This window comes from Giraffa tippelskirchi, chromosome 6 (genome assembly GCF_054371585.1).
Source record: "Giraffa tippelskirchi isolate mGirTip1 chromosome 6, T2T-mGirTip1v1.2.pri, whole genome shotgun sequence".
Lineage (NCBI taxonomy): Eukaryota > Metazoa > Chordata > Mammalia > Artiodactyla > Giraffidae > Giraffa > Giraffa tippelskirchi.
Window position 1 is genome coordinate 152,066,951 of NC_137280.1, and position 17,369 is coordinate 152,084,319.

At 37.0% G+C, this 17,369-nt stretch overlaps 1 protein-coding gene across 3 annotated transcripts in view; it reads left to right on the forward strand.

Moving 5' to 3' along the window:
- MSH3 (mutS homolog 3) overlaps window positions 1-17,369 on the forward strand; it is a 182,544-nt gene that overhangs the window by 112,686 nt on the left and 52,489 nt on the right. For all 3 annotated transcript variants that reach the window (XM_081503822.1, XM_081503823.1, XM_081503824.1), the window contains exons 18-19: window positions 3,075-3,182; window positions 11,543-11,654. In XM_081503822.1, coding sequence (XP_081359948.1) covers window positions 3,075-3,182; window positions 11,543-11,654 — 220 coding nt within the window. The remainder of the gene's footprint in view (window positions 1-3,074; window positions 3,183-11,542; window positions 11,655-17,369) is intronic.

Genomic DNA, 17,369 nt, shown 5'->3' on the forward strand with positions numbered 1-17,369 from the left:
TACCAGCTATAGAAGTGTTTTTGTCTCTTACTGAGATTCTAACAGTTGTCCATTAGTCACATTAATTTTTATTGAAATATTGCAAGAAATCAAGGCTGTAAGAAAGTCTGTGAATGGAACCCTCTCTCAAAAAACAGTGTCTCTTCTTTCATGTTCTAAAAGATGGGCTCTCGATATTGAATAATCACAATTGAAAAATCTTTAATAATAAGATTATTGAATATTATTGAATCAATAAGATATAGAATTTTATTCAGTTGAATAAAATTACCTCTCATACAGTAGTTCAAGTATTTTAGAAATACATTTGCAAACAGAAAATAAAATATTCTCCTTTTTAATTAACTTCAAATATTATTGAGTAACATCGAATGATAAACTGTCATAATACCTTTAGAACCCAAATGTCTTTAATCTCCTTCCCATGGACCCAGCAATACCTTTTGAGATTAAATCACAGTGATTAGTTGAAGTTGTTTGGTGACTTAGTGGTAAAGTTGTATGTTGTTATGACATAAACCCAAGTCTATCGGATTGTTACCTGAATTGTCCATTTTTCAGCCTGTCATTTTTCTAAGATGATCTCTTTGAAATTTGGTCAAGAATAACAAATAGACAAAGACCAAGAAGTCAAGCAAGGCTTTGTAAGAGTTGTGATGGTGATGTTTAAGGTTTATGATAGCTTAAAATTTTTTTCACATACCTTTTTTTCACATACCTATTTATACAGTTCACATGAGAAGGAACATTGTTGTCCACAGCTAAATAATTTACCTTCTCTCTCCTGCCTTTTTTGTTGTTGCTAAGCTGAAATGGTACTGACCAAGAGTTAAGTTACTCATTTCAATCCCGGAAGTTAGATCATCAGGGACAGTTATCCTCAACCTAAGGCTGTTGGGTAGTGACAAATTAGTGGCCTGGACAGGACCTGAGAAGAAAGGAGTGGGGATAAGAAAAAACTGGCTGTTTTTTAGTTTTTTTTACTGTAATGCCACAGATACATGGAACACTCAGATCGAGAGAGGCAAGAGCAGAAATACCAAATATGGCTGCTTTCTGGCAAAAGAGAGAGTGCCAGGATAGGAAGAACAGATGGATCAGTAATTAGAATAGGGACAGAATCAGCCACAGTCCAAGGGGTAGATGAGTGGTCAAATCGAAAATTGAAGCTAGACTAGGAATGACAAGGCACCCTCAGGAGCGTTATGTCCATACAGCACATGGCATCTTCAAAACTAAGAGTCATTTTTAAGGTAGCAACTGAGTGCTCCTGTTGGATGTTAGGGTCCAGTCTCCTTTGTGTTTGGTATTTTGCACAGACTCTTAACACTGTTAGTGGTAACCAAGTGGTTCCTTCTGAGTAACTTTAATTTGGAGGAAATAGGTAAATTATATTCGTTATGCTCTCCTTGTTCATGAGGTTCTCACTTTGCTGACAAAGGTCCATATAGTCAAAGCTATGGTTTTTCCAGTAGTTATGTACAGATGTGAGAGTTGGACCATAAAGAGGGCTGAGCACTAAAGAATTGACAGTTTTGAACTGTGGTGCTGGAAAAGACTCTTGAGTCCTTTGGACAGCAAGGAGATCAAACCAGTCAATCCTAAAGGAAATCAACCCTGAGTATTCATTGGAAGGACTGATGCTGAAGCTGAAGCTCCAGTACTTTGGCCACCTGATGAGAAGAGCTGCCTCATTTGAAAAGGCCTTGATGCTGGGAAAGATTGAGGGCAGGAGAAGGGGTGACAGAGGGTGAGATGGTTGGACAGGAGTTTGAGCAAACTCAGGGAGATAGTGAAAGGACAGGGAAGCCTGGCATGCTGCAGTCTGTGGCATCGCAGAGTTGGACACAACTTAGCAACTGAACAACAACAAGTGCTGTATCTACTCAGACAAAGAAGTTTAAAATATACTGTAAATATACTCTGCAATTCACAAATAGTTAGAATTAAGACTGAATATTTAAAATGTTCTAGTATCTGGAAAAGCCATTTACATAGAATATCTTATTTTAGTATTAATAAAAAGTCAGAAATTATGGATTCTAAAAAACCAGTGCAGTGGTAATAATATTGGAATAACTGATCACATAGTAGCTTAATCTGGATATCCTTTTCTGGTAGGAAGTACTCTGAAAACCTTTGGATTTAAGAAGCAAACAGACTAAATCTCTTAGTTTCTGAAACCCACAGTATTAAATAGAGAAATATTTTTTAAGAGATGCATTCAGTATAATACTCATCTCTTTTGGAGAGGCTCATCTTTAGAAGGTTATAAGGAACTCCTGTGATAAGAGATAATGGAAGTATCTAAGCAAAAAAAGGAAAGGAAAACCCCTACATACAGCATATGTTTTTTCTAGAATAAGTCTTTCAATGCAAGTCTTTTAAACTTTTAGATCACCAGCTACCTAATTAGCCAAAGATTTAAAGTGACAGACCGTTTTAAAAACAAGTCTAATATTTAATTTCTATATGAATTATTAATAAGAAAACTGAAGATCACTAAAAAAAGTACCTTTCTTCTTGCTTGCCTTGAAAAAATTTATTGCAATGTCAACTCTATCATTAGATGTTAGATAAGTAAATCAGGTGGACCTGATGAGCTCTACCATTGAGACACTTCCAATAAATTTTAGAAGACATTGAAACTGTTTTCCTAGTTTGAACAATGCTATGAAGGATATATGCAAAGGGAAGCTGATCCATTTGGATAGTTCGTGAGGTCATTTAAGAAAAATGAAAATAATCTCTACATTAGTGTTAATTAGGTCTGAGTTCAGGGTCATGGTCAGATGAAATGTGCAATATGGTATTAATAGTAGACATCTTTGTAAAGAAACTATTCTAAAATATATATATATATATATTTTTTTTTTCCCCAAATAAAGTCTCAGTAATCAAGTTATTAAAAAGAAACAGTTCAATGTAATTTCTACCTTTCTTAACTGCTAGCTATGTGCCTGGTTATTTGTTTTTGCTCATCATAGCTACCAAACTGATTACTTATTGTACAGTTTTTATAGATCTAAGAAATCAATTTGCTTACCTTTTTGTTGTTGTTGTTGCTTCTGAAGGAATTTCAGTGAACATTATCACAGCTTGTGTAAAGCAGTCCATCACCTAGCAACGGTTGACTGTATTTTCTCCCTGGCCAAGGTCGCTAAGCAAAGAGATTACTGCAGGTAATGTATTTTTTTTTTTTTTTTTTTTTGCTTCAGCCATTTTCAGTGCTTTAGAACAGATCAAATTTTTCAGTTAGTTTTAGTGTTCCTTGGTGGCTCAGCTGGTAAAGAATCTGCCTGCAATGTGGGATACTTGGGTTTGATCTCTGAGTTGGGTAGATCCCCTGGAGAAGGGAATGGTACCCACTCTAGTATTCTGGCCTGAAGAATTCCATGGACTGTATAGTCCGTGGGGTCGCAGAAAGTCAGACCTGACTGAGCAACTTTCACTTTCATTATAAAGTATTAAAATTACTCAAATATGTTGAACTCTTGGTAAAGCTGAATGTCATACACATATAGCTTGATTTAAAATTAAGAAATTCCTTTCTTTACCATTGAGTACAATGAAAGCAGATGATGACTGTAACTAGAGGGAAATGTTACATATTTCAATTTTTAGATTTATGTGGGTGACATTTTTTATAGAGGAGCAATCCTTTCATTTGTTAGCGTTCACTTGAACACTTATGATATGTTTAACTTTGTAATTATAAAAGTCTCATTTAAACATCATCTAAATCAGATATGGGGGAGACTTAAGGTATGATTCATTTTCAGGCAAATTCCACTCAGTTGCTCTCAAATTGCTCTTCGTTAAGTCTAAATCTTAAGCTAAAGCTTTGGCTCAGTGCTCTGCCTTCCAGGCACAGGGGTCCTGCTTTCCAGACCCAAGCGGGTAGCAATCCTGTTCCCATAGCTTTGCTGGGCAGAGGTTGGGCCCCTGGGGCTCCAGGCTGCCCGGTCCCCACAGTGGTTCGTTCCGTGGCCAAGCTCTGCTTCTGCTTGGTGTTCTGTGCCTGGGTGCATTCCAGCAACTCCCCTAGGCTGCAATTCTGCATGGGGGGCTCTCTGTGAAGCCCTTTCGGGGGCTCTCTGGGGTCTCTTACATAAGAGTACTAGCCTATTCCTGAGGGTTCTGCCCTTATGACCTAATCACCTCCCAGGGGCATAGGTTTGATCACTAGCCTGGTTATTTTAACCACTAACCTTAAACTAAGTTTCATAACCTCTGTGCTCCTCAGTTTCTTCATATTCTTCACAAAATAATACCTACCCCTTAGAAATGTTGTACAAATTAAATGAGATAAAGACTTTATGAAATTTTTAAGGAGAACCAGGCAGATGATAAATACTTAATAAACAGCAATAGTTACTCATCGATGTTTATTCAAAAATCAGAAAGAATTAAGTATTGTAAAATTTTTTTGCCTTTAATAAAGACATCTGAGCTTAAGGATTGTTAGTATCTTTCATACCTATCATTATTTATTTTTTAAAAATCACTTTCTGTTTTCTATCAGTTCACAATCTTTATGTCTCTTTGAATGTGGTAAGCATAGTTATTTCAAAGTCTGTGTCTGATGGTTCATATGTCTGTAGTCCTTGTGGGTCTCTTTCTATTGTCTGTTGTTTCTGTTCATTTTCATTCGTGCATCTCTTTGAGTGCCTGCTTATTTTGATTATCTTCTAGGCATTATATTTGAAAAATCATTTGTAGAAATAATTTGGTGTATATTTCTCTGAAAGGGTCACATTTCAAGACACTAATGATGTTCTGGCATCACTTAGTCCACATCAGAGCTTGAGAAGGTTCAGAAATTCAAAGGGTTAAAGATTCAAAAGTTCAAAAATTCAAAGCCTGCAGTTCTCACTTCAGATCCAGTCTTCTGCCTGGTGTGTGGTCTTTTGGTGTCTCAATCCAGATTAAAGCTGTTCATAGTGCTCAGCATCCCCTCAGAAAGCAGCAAAAATCAGCAAACACCCTCCCTGCCCTCTGTCCTCTGTCCTACCCCAGCTCCTGGCCTGGTAATTCCTTGTTGTCTTGTTAGTTGTCAGGTGGCTTCAAGTAGTATACTTCAAGTAAAATACAGGTTTTCTATACTTTATTCAGCCTTTTATTTGTCCTCAGTAGGATTGTTCTAAACCACATCTGTCAGTAAGACAGTTTCAGGAAATGTCACATGCTAAAATACTTTCCAATTTGGATACTATGTATTTTTATAGTAAGAAAAATTCACCTGAAAAATTTTAAATGAAAATCGTGCCATCATCTTTAAGTGATATAATCAGTCTCTCTCTTTTTCATTTTTTTGGCAGCCATAAAATTGAGTGTAAATAGCCATGAAATAGGAAGCTTTTTTCTAAAATGCATTTTAAACTCGTATCTAAATAATCTGAAGTTTATGCTCTTTTCCCTTAGATTTCCAGCTTGTTTAAAGATTTTTAGGCATTTGAGTTATTGCAGTTAGTTCAAACTGATCATTGGCTTCATAATTACAGTCTTCTTTCTAAATGTTATTAGGACATTTTATTCACTATATTCTAAATCGTTATGCAGAAGTTCTTATTCTAGGTCTTTCTATCCAATTTGTATTCTGGACATTGTACATTTTTACTAATATAGACTGTTGTTCTGTTTTCCTGGCTCATTTAAAGGAGAATGATGCAGTTTTAAAACTATAAAATAAAATAGGTAAATTTGTTTAAGTTTAGTGTTTCATTCTTTTCAGGCAGCATCCAGATTTTCTCAGTTCTTTCTCTTCAGTGCCACTAAATGCCATCAACATTTCATATCTTTCTGCTATCACTGTCCTGTCCTAATAAATCTTCTCAGGTCTCTGAATCATCATTCGCTTTATACTGTACCAGGAAGTGTTTTGTCATTATGTAGTTTTGAAGGCAACAGAGTAAGTCAGTGTAGATTTTCGTGCAGAACAAATCTTATTTTAAAGTGAAAACCTTCCTGGGAAGTCATATCAGTGTCATGAATATGATATATTGATTTCACTTGGCAGAGCACTTAGAATCTTAAAACTAATATAACTTACAGTTGGTTTCATCTTTTTTTCTTTACAGTATATTCGTAACCTATCTAGATAAAAATGCTGTCTTAAAATTATACTCTAAAATGTAAAAACTGTCATTTTCTTGTAACTTTAAATGTCCCTTTTCAAAAGATGATTGCAAATTGTTTACTTAGAAGATACTTTAGTAACTTTCTTTGAGAGATGTGAGTGTATACTTTTGGGGTTTTGTTAGATATATTTAAGAAGAATTCAAGTATTCAGAAAAGTATTATTTCTTGGTGTTATGAGTACGTTTATAAATGGGCTTATATGTGAAAGGTCTGAGTCTAAACACTAGAGATCACTGATAGGATATTAAGATGAAAAAGAAAAGGGTTCAAGAAATTGATGAAAAGACTTCAACCTTACGAATCAGTGAGTGCAAATTTAAACAATGAGATCACACTGTTAAAATTAGAAAGTTTGATAATACCAAGTTTATTAATAGATAAGGGTATGAATTTGGCCTTGGAGTACAAAATGAAGCAGGGCAAAGGCTAACAGAATTTTGCCAAGAAAACACACTGGACATAGCAGACACCCTCTTCCAGCAACACAAGAGAAGACTCTACACCTGGACATCACCAGATGGTCAATAGTGAAATCAGGTTGATTACATTCTTTGCAGCCAAAGATGGAGAAGCTCTCATACAGTCAGCAAAACCAAGACCGGGAGCAGACTGTGGCTCAGATCATGAACTCCTTATTGCAAAGTTCAGACTTAAATTGAAGAAAGCAAGGAAAACCACTAGATCACTCAGGTATGACCTAAATCAGATCCCTTATGATTATACAGTGGAAGTGACAAATAGATTCAAGGGATTAGATCTGATAGAATGCCTGAAGAACTATGGATGGAGGTTCATGATGTTGTACAGGAGACAGTGATTAAGACCTTCCCCAAGAAAAGAAATGCAAAAAGGCAAAATGGTTGTCTGAGGAGGCCTTACAAATACCTGAGAAAAGAAGAGAAGCTAAGGGCAAAGGAGAAAAGGAAAGATACACCCATTTGAATGCAGAGTTCCAAAGAATAGTAAGGAGAAATAAGAAAGCCTTCTTCAGTGATCAGTGTAAAGAAATAGAGGAAAACAATAGAATGGGAAAGACTAGAGATCTCTTCAAGAAAATTAGAGATACCAAGGGAACATTTCATGCAAAGATGGGCACAGTAAACACAGAAATGCTATGGACCTAAAAGAAGCAGAAAATATTAAGAAGAGGTGGCAAGGATACACAGAACTATACAAAAAAGATCTTCACGACCCAGATAATCATGATGGTGTGATCACTCAGCTAGAGCCAGACATCTGGAATGCAAAGTCAAGTGGGCCGTAGGAAGCATCACTATGAACAAAGGTAGTAGAGATGATGGAATTCCAGTTGAGCTATTCCAAATCCTAAGAGATGATGCTGTGAAAGTGTTGCACTCAATATGCCAGCAAATTTGGAAAACTCAGCAGTGGCCACAGGACTGGAAAAGGTCAGTTTTCATTACAATCCCAAAGAAAGACGATGCCAAAGAATGCTCAAACTACCACACAATTGCACTCATCTTACACACTAGTAATGCTCAAAATTCTCCAAGCCAGGCTTCAGCAATATGTGAACCGTGAACTTCCAGATGTTCAAGCTGGATTTAGAGAAGGCAGAGGAGGCAGAGTTCCAATTGCCAACATCCGTTGGATCATCGAAAAAACAAGAGAGTTGCAGAAAAACATCCACTTCTGCTTTATTGACTAGACCAAAGCCTTTGACTGTGTGGATCACAACAAACTGTGGAAAATTCTTCAAGAGATGGGAATACCAGACCACTTGACCTACCTCTTGAGAAATCTGTATGCAGGTCAAGAAGCAACAGTTAGAACCCGACATGGAACAACAGATTGGTTTCAAATCGGGAAAGGAATACATCAAAGCTGTATGTTGTCACCCTACGTATTTAACTCACATGCAGAGTACATTATCCAAAGTGCGGGGCTGGACGAAGCACAAGCTGGAATCAAGATTACTGGGAAAAATATCAATAACCTCAGATACACAGATGACACCACCCTTATGGCAGAAAGCGAAGAAGAACTAAAGAGCCTCTTGATGAAAGTGAAAGAGGAGAGTGAAAAAGTTGGCTTAAAACTCAACATTCAGAAAACTAAGATCCTGGCATCTGGTCCCATCACTTCATGGCAAATAAATGGGGAAACAATGGAAACAGTGACAGACTTTATTTTGGGGGGCTCCAAAATCACTGCAGATGGTGACTGCAGCCATGAAATTAAAAGACACTTGCTCCTTGGAAGAAAAGTTATGACCAACCTAGAGAGCGTATTAACAAGCAGAGGCATTACTTTGCCAATAAAAGTCTGTCTAGTCAAAGGTATGGTTTTTCCAGTAGTCATGTATGTGCGAATTGGATGTGAGAATTGGACTATAAAGAAAGTTGAGCACTGAAGAACTGATGCTTTTGAACTGTGGTGTTGGGGAAGACTCTTGAGAGTGCCTTGGACTGCAGGGAGATCCAACCAGTCCATCCTAAAGGAAATCAGTCCTGAATATTCATCGTAAGGACTGATGTTGAAGCTGAAACTACAATACTTTGGCCACCTGATGGGAAGAACTGACTCATTGGAAAAGACCCTGATTCTGGGAAAGACTGAAGGCAGGAGGAGAAGGGGATGACAGAGGATGAGATGGTTGAACGGCATCACCGAGTTGATGGGCCTGAGTTTTAATTAAAAGCTATTTTAATTTTAACATGCATTTGAAAATTTACATGTCCTATGATTTGGAAATTCCACTTCAAGCATTTCCTCTGGCTTAGAGAAACACTTGAAAATATGTACATGTATGTGTATATATGGTTGTTCATTGGAGCATTGTTTATAACATTGAAAGTCTAGACAGTCTGAATGTTCAGTAGTGGAGATAGCTAACTGCTATTCAGCAGCTTCGAAAGAATGCCTCCAAGGAATAATCCTTCATCTTCAGTATTCCATACCATCAGGGTTCACTGGACCTATTTTCAGCTTTTGAGGTTATTAAAGGTCTTACAAAGAACAAAGAGAAAATTTACTTTCTTTTTTTTTAAAGGAGAATAAAATTTACTCAGTTTTATATTCACCAGATGGGCCCACTGGACCCCTTTATAAGTCTAAAATGCATTTTGAAATCTTTAATAATTTTTATCTTGCTTTTGTCTGGAATGCCTTACTGTCTCATCATCCTAGGAATCATTTCATCACTGTCTATCAGTATTTCTCAGCATGCTGTAAAAATCTAAAAGAAGAAGGAAGCTGGAAATATAGAAATGAGATAGAAGTCACTGTCATATCATTCTTCGTTTTTCTCATTGTATTTGTGAAACAGTTACATCATCTTTCAAGAAGGTATAAAACTAGACTGGCGATGCCACTGTTGTAGTTTGTTTCTGACTTTGAGTGAATACAGTTGAGAATTCATAATTTTTCTCTATTCACTCTTAATAGCAAAAAGAAAAAAACTGACAGAGGACATTTCATTTCATTATTAGATTATTCAAAAGATGAATGTTAAGAGAAGAATAGCAGTGCTCTAGATGCTAATGATAGTAGTGAATTTCTTATATAAAACAAAATCTCAGATTATGAATGTACAGATAATATATCTTACGTGTGTGTGCATAATATATTTGTGAGGGCAAAGTGAAATGGAATATTCTTATCCAGTTTGTTATTCCAAAAGATTCACCCTTCATGCAGTGCTTAGTGACAAGAATTGGAACCATTGTGATCTGCTAAAAACACATATGGGAGTATTCTTTTATGATATTTATGCCCTAAAATTTACTTGATACTGTTTGCTTGGGGAAAGGTGCTGAAGCAGGAGAGTGAAAGAAAATACATGATATAAAATAAAGGTATTCATTTGATTGATTTTTCTAATTGTCTTTATAAATGTAGGTATGAAAATGTTTTGTAATTATGAAGCAAAGAAGATAGCTATCTTCTCTTTAACAAAATTATGAGCTTTAAAAGATTTCAAAAAGTTCTTCAAACATTGCATTTTCATCTCAAGTGGGAGAAGAACCAGAAATAAGAATAAGCTAGAACCTATTAGAAATGTATTGAACTTTAGAATTAGTATTTATAAGTAAATATCGTCCATGTGCCTGCATGACAGCTGATGAACAGTTACTTAGATTCATAGTGTGTTGCCAATTCTAGGTATATATGCCTATTGTTTAGTCACTAAGTTTTGTCCAACTCTTCTGCGACCCCATGGATTGTAGCCTGCCAGGCTCCTCTGTCTGTGGGATTTCCCATGCAAGAATACTGGAATGGAGTTTCCATTTGCTTCTCCAGGGGATCTTCCCGACCCAGGGTTTGAACCTGGGTCTCCTGCATTGGCAGGTGGATTCTTTACCACTGAGCCGCCAGGGAAGCCCTATATGTGCTTGAAAAACCTGGAAAATATGGAATAAAAATTTGAAATTTGCTATGTTTGGATTCTTACTAGTTGACATGACTTTTTCCCCTCACTATTATTTTTTTCTCAATTCTACATAGTACTTATAAAATGACTTAGAAAGATTTAAAGAAATAAAATGACAGAGTCCATTGGACCCACATGGTAAATGGTGAAGTCTATCTTTTATAGGTATCAAGGAATATTAAGGGGGAAAAAAAGTAGTTGTGGAATGATAAATTATAGTATGATTCTTGGTTTTTGTTGTTGTTTGTTTATTTTTTAAGAAGAAATCAGAAAGTGATACAATGAGTTTATGGAAACTTAAATGCATAGAAGAACGTTGGGAAAGGTAGACACCAAACTGCACTCAGTGGTGACCTCTGGGGAGGAAACTGAGAGAAGGCTGGTGCTCACAAGAGCTTGGATAAATCAGTGAAGCTATCGGTAAAAACAGAAATGTAAAACCTTAAAAAACAAGCAAGGCAAATAAACATTTTTTATATCAGAAAAAGTAAAAGATACTAAAGACCGTAGAAAGATGTTTTAATTAAGCAGAATGTGAAAATTTTAGGTCATTCTGTCCCCAAGTCCAACATACAATTTATATTAATGTAATAATCTAGAAATAACTTTGCCTGATTTTTAAAGTTTTGTTTATTGCTAAAAATGATTTAAGTAGCAATAATCTGAACTGTAATTTTTTTTTAATGAATATATCTTAGAGAGTAGTAGAAAAAGAAAAAAAGAAAAACGATCTTATAAGGGAGATCTCAGTTACAGAGCCATCATAAGACTCTTCTAAAGTTTTTGCTTCAGAGCACTGTAATTATAATAATTGTCTTTCCAGTTCTGATTCTACAGTTGAGTTTAAACTTTTATACTCAGCCTTGTCCTGAACATATGTTCTTAAAGTCCATGTTTAAGGTTTGGTTTTGTGTCTGACAGACTGTCCACAAAAATCTTCATGCTTTTTGAGATTTTTTAAAAGTCTCTTTCCTTGCCTTGTCAATTGAAACATGCTTCTTCTTGCAGACCAACTCTACAAGAAGAAAGGAAAATCTTAATAAAAAATGGCCGTCACCCTGTGATTGATGTGCTGCTGGGAGAGCAGGACCAGTTTGTTCCCAATAGTACAGATTTGTCAGTAAGTACCACATCTCATGACAAAAAAAGGTTGAAGATGATAACATTGATCTCAAACTTTTAAATACCATATGATGTTTTAAAAATTTACCCAAGTTTTGCCTTTGGCTTTAAGTCAACTAATCCATGGCTATAGTTTTGTATTCAACACCATGTATGGAGTCAGTGCTATTTCCAATGAAAGGTTATCCATAGAGGAAACAATTTAGCAACTAAAAGATTAGCCTTAATTAGTTATTCTTGGTAACCCAGCAAAAATATTTTATATTTTTAAATGCCCACAGGTGCTAATGGAGAGGAATCACACCATGGTTTTGCAAATTCTTGTTGGTGTATAGTATAGGCTTTGTCTTATGGTCTGTTTTCAGATGTTTTGTGAAAGGATCACAGATGCTTCAGGTGATTTCAGTGATAAGAATTTTTGTCATAAAAAAAAAAGAATTTTTGTCATATGGGCTAGGGTTCTCTTATAGAACATTAATGATTTACAATATTTATTCATCTAACACGTACTTACTGAGTACCTATTTAGCACCAGGTAGTGAAACAGAGTATTAGGACAGACGGTGGAAAGCAAGACAGAAGTATTCCCTGCCTGTAGAGAGCGTGTGGTCTAGCAGAGAAGATAGATTATTATAATGTGGCTCAGTCAGGCCAGGATTCAGGAGACTGGGTGTCATAGAGCATGTAGCAGATTGACATAACTCAGTGTTAGGGAGAGTGTTTGGGAAGGTTTCCCAGGGATGAGATACTGCCTGAAGAGAGAGTGAGTCAGTGCAGACCAGGGAAATGGAGACGAGTATTCCAGGGCAGGAGCCAGGGTGGTACAGTCTGGGGGTGAAGCAGCGCCAGTGGATTCAGAGAACTGAAAGATGTTGTGTAAGGTTGGGGCATAGAATATAAAGAAAAATGTGTCAGAAATAAGGAAGAGGCCAATTTGTTTAAAGCTGTATTAAGGAGTTTAAAGGGTTTTTTTGTTGTTTTTTTTTTCCCCTAAAGGACTGAGAGTGCTAGCAAAAGAGTGTTTAAACCTGCAGAAAAAAGTGAACCTGTGCATGTATGTTTGTTATATTGTCCATGATAAACAGAGCCATGCACTAATTCAAGTGATAAGGGTAATTTTACTCAGTAATATTGTTGCGTAGGAAAAAGAGTCTAGCTTGAACTGAGTACAGTTTGTGCAGAGATGTTTTTGTTTGTTCAGTCACTAACTCATGTCCGACTTTTTGCCACCCCATGGACTGTAGCACACCAGGCTCCTCTGTCCTCCACTATGTCCCAGAGTTTGCTCAATTTCACGTCTGTTGAGTCGATGTTGCCATTTAACCATGTCATCCTCTGCCGCCCTTTCAGAGATGACTAGGTGTCTTAAAGTAAGAATGGCAGCTGTTGCTGATCCCTTCCCATGGGGACTGAGAAGGACAGTGAGAGTTATCTCCATGGATGTTTGCATTTCAAAGAGAGGCTCCACACTGCAGTTCTAAGTGGTGGAAGACTTACCTCTTAAAGGGGTTAGAGAAAGGATTTATAACCACAAGATTTCTGAAGTAACTGCTCGAAAAGTAGGTTTGATGTCTATCTTTCACTAGGTTTGGCCGGAACAAATACAAATTCTTTCCTGGCAGTGTTGTGCTTTTGTAAGCAGGGACTTTAATGATCACTGGGATCATCCCAAGATTGTGGCCTTGAGCTGTTAAATAGAAACTATATGCTGGCTTTTGCTCTGGTCTCTTAGTGGGGAGGGAATGAAATCATTTGTGCCTAGAGGGTTGCAGCTGTTATAGGCTGAGACTGGGACCGAGTGGGCTCAGAGGAGCCTGACTAGCATTTGATCAAGGAGAGAGTCTCTGTCAACACAGTGAAATTTATCTGGTGATGAGATGAAAGAATTAACATGGAAGGAGTCACTAAGTGAGGGAGGTTGTATCAGAGAATGAGGTTCCTGACTTCCAGATTCCAGAAGCAGTGTGCTGCGTGATGGAAAGATCCCAGGGATGGCCATGGAAAGTGAGCAGAAGTGGAGGAGGTCTTTGCCCAGGGATGGCCATGGATGGTGAGTAGCAGAAGTGGAGGAGGTCTTCGGACATGAGGAGATCGAGGAACAGCTTTTGAGAAAGGGGCATCCATAGGCGTGTTGAAATTGTCCAAACAACTTGATTTGTAGTGGAATGTGAAGGTGGTCCAGGTGTCAGAGATTTCAAGAGATGGAGACTTTATGAGCTGTAGGTAGATGTAGATGCCTGTGGTGAAGACAAGTAGAGATGGTAAGGCCCTAAAGAAGCAAATATGGGAGAACCTTTGAACCCTGAGATACAAATGATAGGATGTGGCAAAAAACTCATCCTTGAAATGAGAGAACCGCAGGGGAGTAACAGCCAGCTTTCAGCTCAAGTCAATGTGAGAAGGAAATGTTAAGCAAGGAGGTTAGAAACATAGAAGTCTTGGGGAATTTTTCAGAGGACAGTGAGAAAATTGAAATGTAGGGTATCAGTTGGAAATTAGGTCAGACAAAGGAAACCCAGGAGAGCAAGGCAGTTGGGAATATCACAGAATATTCCATCTTGGGCTGTGAACAAGGGTGACAGAGATGTGAGCCTGGTAAATTGGATTGACCACAAGGGTGGGGCAAGTAAAAGGAAATACTTTGAATTATATCTAGTTTAATAATACATTTTTGATATTGCTGACAGAAAAAAAATGCACATGAGAGCTGTGCATTAAGTTTTATGTGGGGCAAAATGAGGACCATAGCCCAGGAGATAGCATTTCAGATAGCTCAGAGGAACTGCTCCAGAGATGGGGGGAAGGACATTGTTATGTATGATTTTAGTGAAGTGGGGTGTGTGCAGCCAAGCACACATTTTGGCAGATGCTTACTGCTGGTCACAAGGAGCAGATGTCACCATTAATGATTTTAGTGCTTTTCTAGAAATGGGGAGATGTAAGAATTGGGCTCAAAATCTTCTCTGGCAAATAAGCTAACTATCTAAAGGCCTGGTCTGCCAGTTTTTCCCAAAGCCCAGAGTACCTGATTCCTGATCTCCACCCTGAACTCCTTTCAGGGTGTGTTGGAGAACAGCGGCTACAGCGGTTTATGACTTAGTCCTTATAGAGGCAGATGGAAGGTGGCAATTTTTAGCTGGCAGTATCATACAAAAACTTGGAGTAGTATATAACCAGATCTCTGATGTCTATAAACATGTTTATTCTCCTTAGAGAATTTGTAAGTTGCTTGATTTATCAAATCAAGTTAACAGGCACTAATGTATTTATTGTCTTTTATAGGAAGTGTGAACATAAGAATTCCTTTTTTAGTGTCCATTTTACTAATAAGGTGTAGCTTTTCTTGAGAAAATAATACAGCTGTTCCATTTAGTACCTTGGTTTACTTATAAATCACTTGAAACATCATTTCCTATTATTATTCCCATCCCCCTAAACACCAGTCAACTTGATCTCAAGTATGTTATTCTTGACACTGAATTTTTATTTTTGTTTCCTTTTCATTCCCCTCCTTTCTTTTAAGTAATGTATTACACTATTTAAAACACAAAATTTTAGAAACTAAATTAGCCTAATGACAGGGAGGTTTTAAAGAAACGTTGACCTCTTGTTTACAAAATAAATGGAGTGATTTATTCCAGCAAGCACTTCAGAATATTCCAGAATATTCATTTCTTTTACATATGCTTTTTCTAACTTGAGTAGGAGTTGATATAGAACTGTTGCTATGGCAAAGTACAGTCTTTTTTGCAGGGTATAAATTTCTATATAGGGATAGTGTTGAAGAAGAACTTACTATGTAAAACTCAATTTTAAATATTTTATAGGTGTTAATTATAAAATATACTCTGAAAATAATTTCCTGAAAGTCAAGTGGCATTATTGCTTTTGACAGTCATGTAATTTTAAGAAATGATTTTTTGTACATGAGTACAAAAAAACTACATGAGTGTAGTTTTCTGGATCTGTATTATATGAACTCATTATAACTTTTCTAAACAAGCCAAGTTACTGCCCACTTTTCCTCAACCAATTTTAAGAGTACTCATTTTTTTAGATACCCAACACTCAACAAAGGTTTGCCGTATAGCACAGGGAACTATAGTCAATATCTTGTAATAACCTATAAGGGAAAATAATCTGAAAAATAATGTATGTGTATAACTGAAGAATACTCATTTATTCACATTTCACAATCTTGCATTGATTTATAAATTTTTGCTAGCATTGTTTTATAAATATTTTATTTTTGCAGATTTTAACACGATTACTTTGTATCAGTATTGTGCTTGAATTTAGGCTTACAAAGAAGAGGTATAATATCTCTAATCTGGTGAGAAATTAATCCAATTAAATTAGCACCAATAGAGTACTTATAAAGGCTATGAGGGACCTAATGGACTATCCAGTAGAAAAATTGCAACAGACTTGAATAGGCATATCAAAGTAGAGGATATCCAAATGGTCAGTAGACAAACTAACATTTTTTTAAACTGCTATATTGAGTTTCTTGGAGGAGTAATAGCAAAGAATCAAATAGAAAGGAACTGTGGGGGTACTTGTGGGATATTTGGTGGAGATCCCAGTGTGAAGATGGATATAAAAGCCAGGAGAGAGGGCTGAGATGGAGTTAGGGATTTAACAGTGATCATGATGCATGTTCAGGGAGTTTAGATTCTGGGTCTGTCTCTCAGGGAGATTGTATAAACATGTAAAGAAGGCTGAGGAAAAAGCCTTCTCAAGCATTGACATGAAAGGAGTCATTTCACTGAAAGTGGGTTTAAATGAAGAGAACTTTTCAAGTATCTTTTAAATATATCCCTACCTAATGTTTAGCATTTAGTTATTGTTTCATCTGAACATCCAAAAAATAAAAATACAAAAAAATTTTTTAAAGGTGCTATTGTATATTTCTTTTTGGCCTTTAAGACCTCGCTCTGCCTCATCTTCTAGGAAACCTTGTTTGACTTCTGCAAGCATAATTGAAAGGAATACACTTTTAAACACTCTTTTTTTGGTTCCTTTTCCTGACTCCTTACATAATCTGAGTATTTGTAGACTTAGCAGCTACTGGATCTGCCCACCTCCAGTTTATTCTCCACTCTGCAGCCACAGGGCTTTTCCTAACCTGTCATATCACTCCCTCATTTGAATTAATGCTGAAAATTCCAGCTGTACAGCTCCCAAGCTACTGCTCCTCTAGGACTTGGCAGATGGTCTTCCCTCAGCCTAGAATGTCATCTTCCCCCGCACTGTCCACACCCACCTCCCACACACCCACGTCGCACCCCGTCCACCCTCCAGCTCCTGCTTGTTCTTTAAGTGTGATCTTGGTGTCACATCCTGACTAAGGCTTCCCTCCCAAAGCTGGGATGGGTCCCCCCTGTCATATGCCCACAACTCTCTGTATTTCTCCCTAGTTGAGTCTTTATCCCACTAAATTGTAATTGCCTTTTTTTGGGTTTGCTGTTGCCAGTGGCTTATAAGCTTAAAGAGAACAGGGACTTTGCTTCTCCTCTTTAGTTGTAATCATACTGTCAGTCGCAGTTCTCTGGCACCTAGGAGGCATCCAATCAGATTTGTTAAATAAAAAAGGATTAGGTTTGAAGTCTTGAGCAGTCTCCAAGTCTTACTTTAAATTCGTGCTTTTTTTCCTTCACAAAAGGTTATTTTTCAGGATATCATATTAGGAGTTCACAATTCATACAGTAAT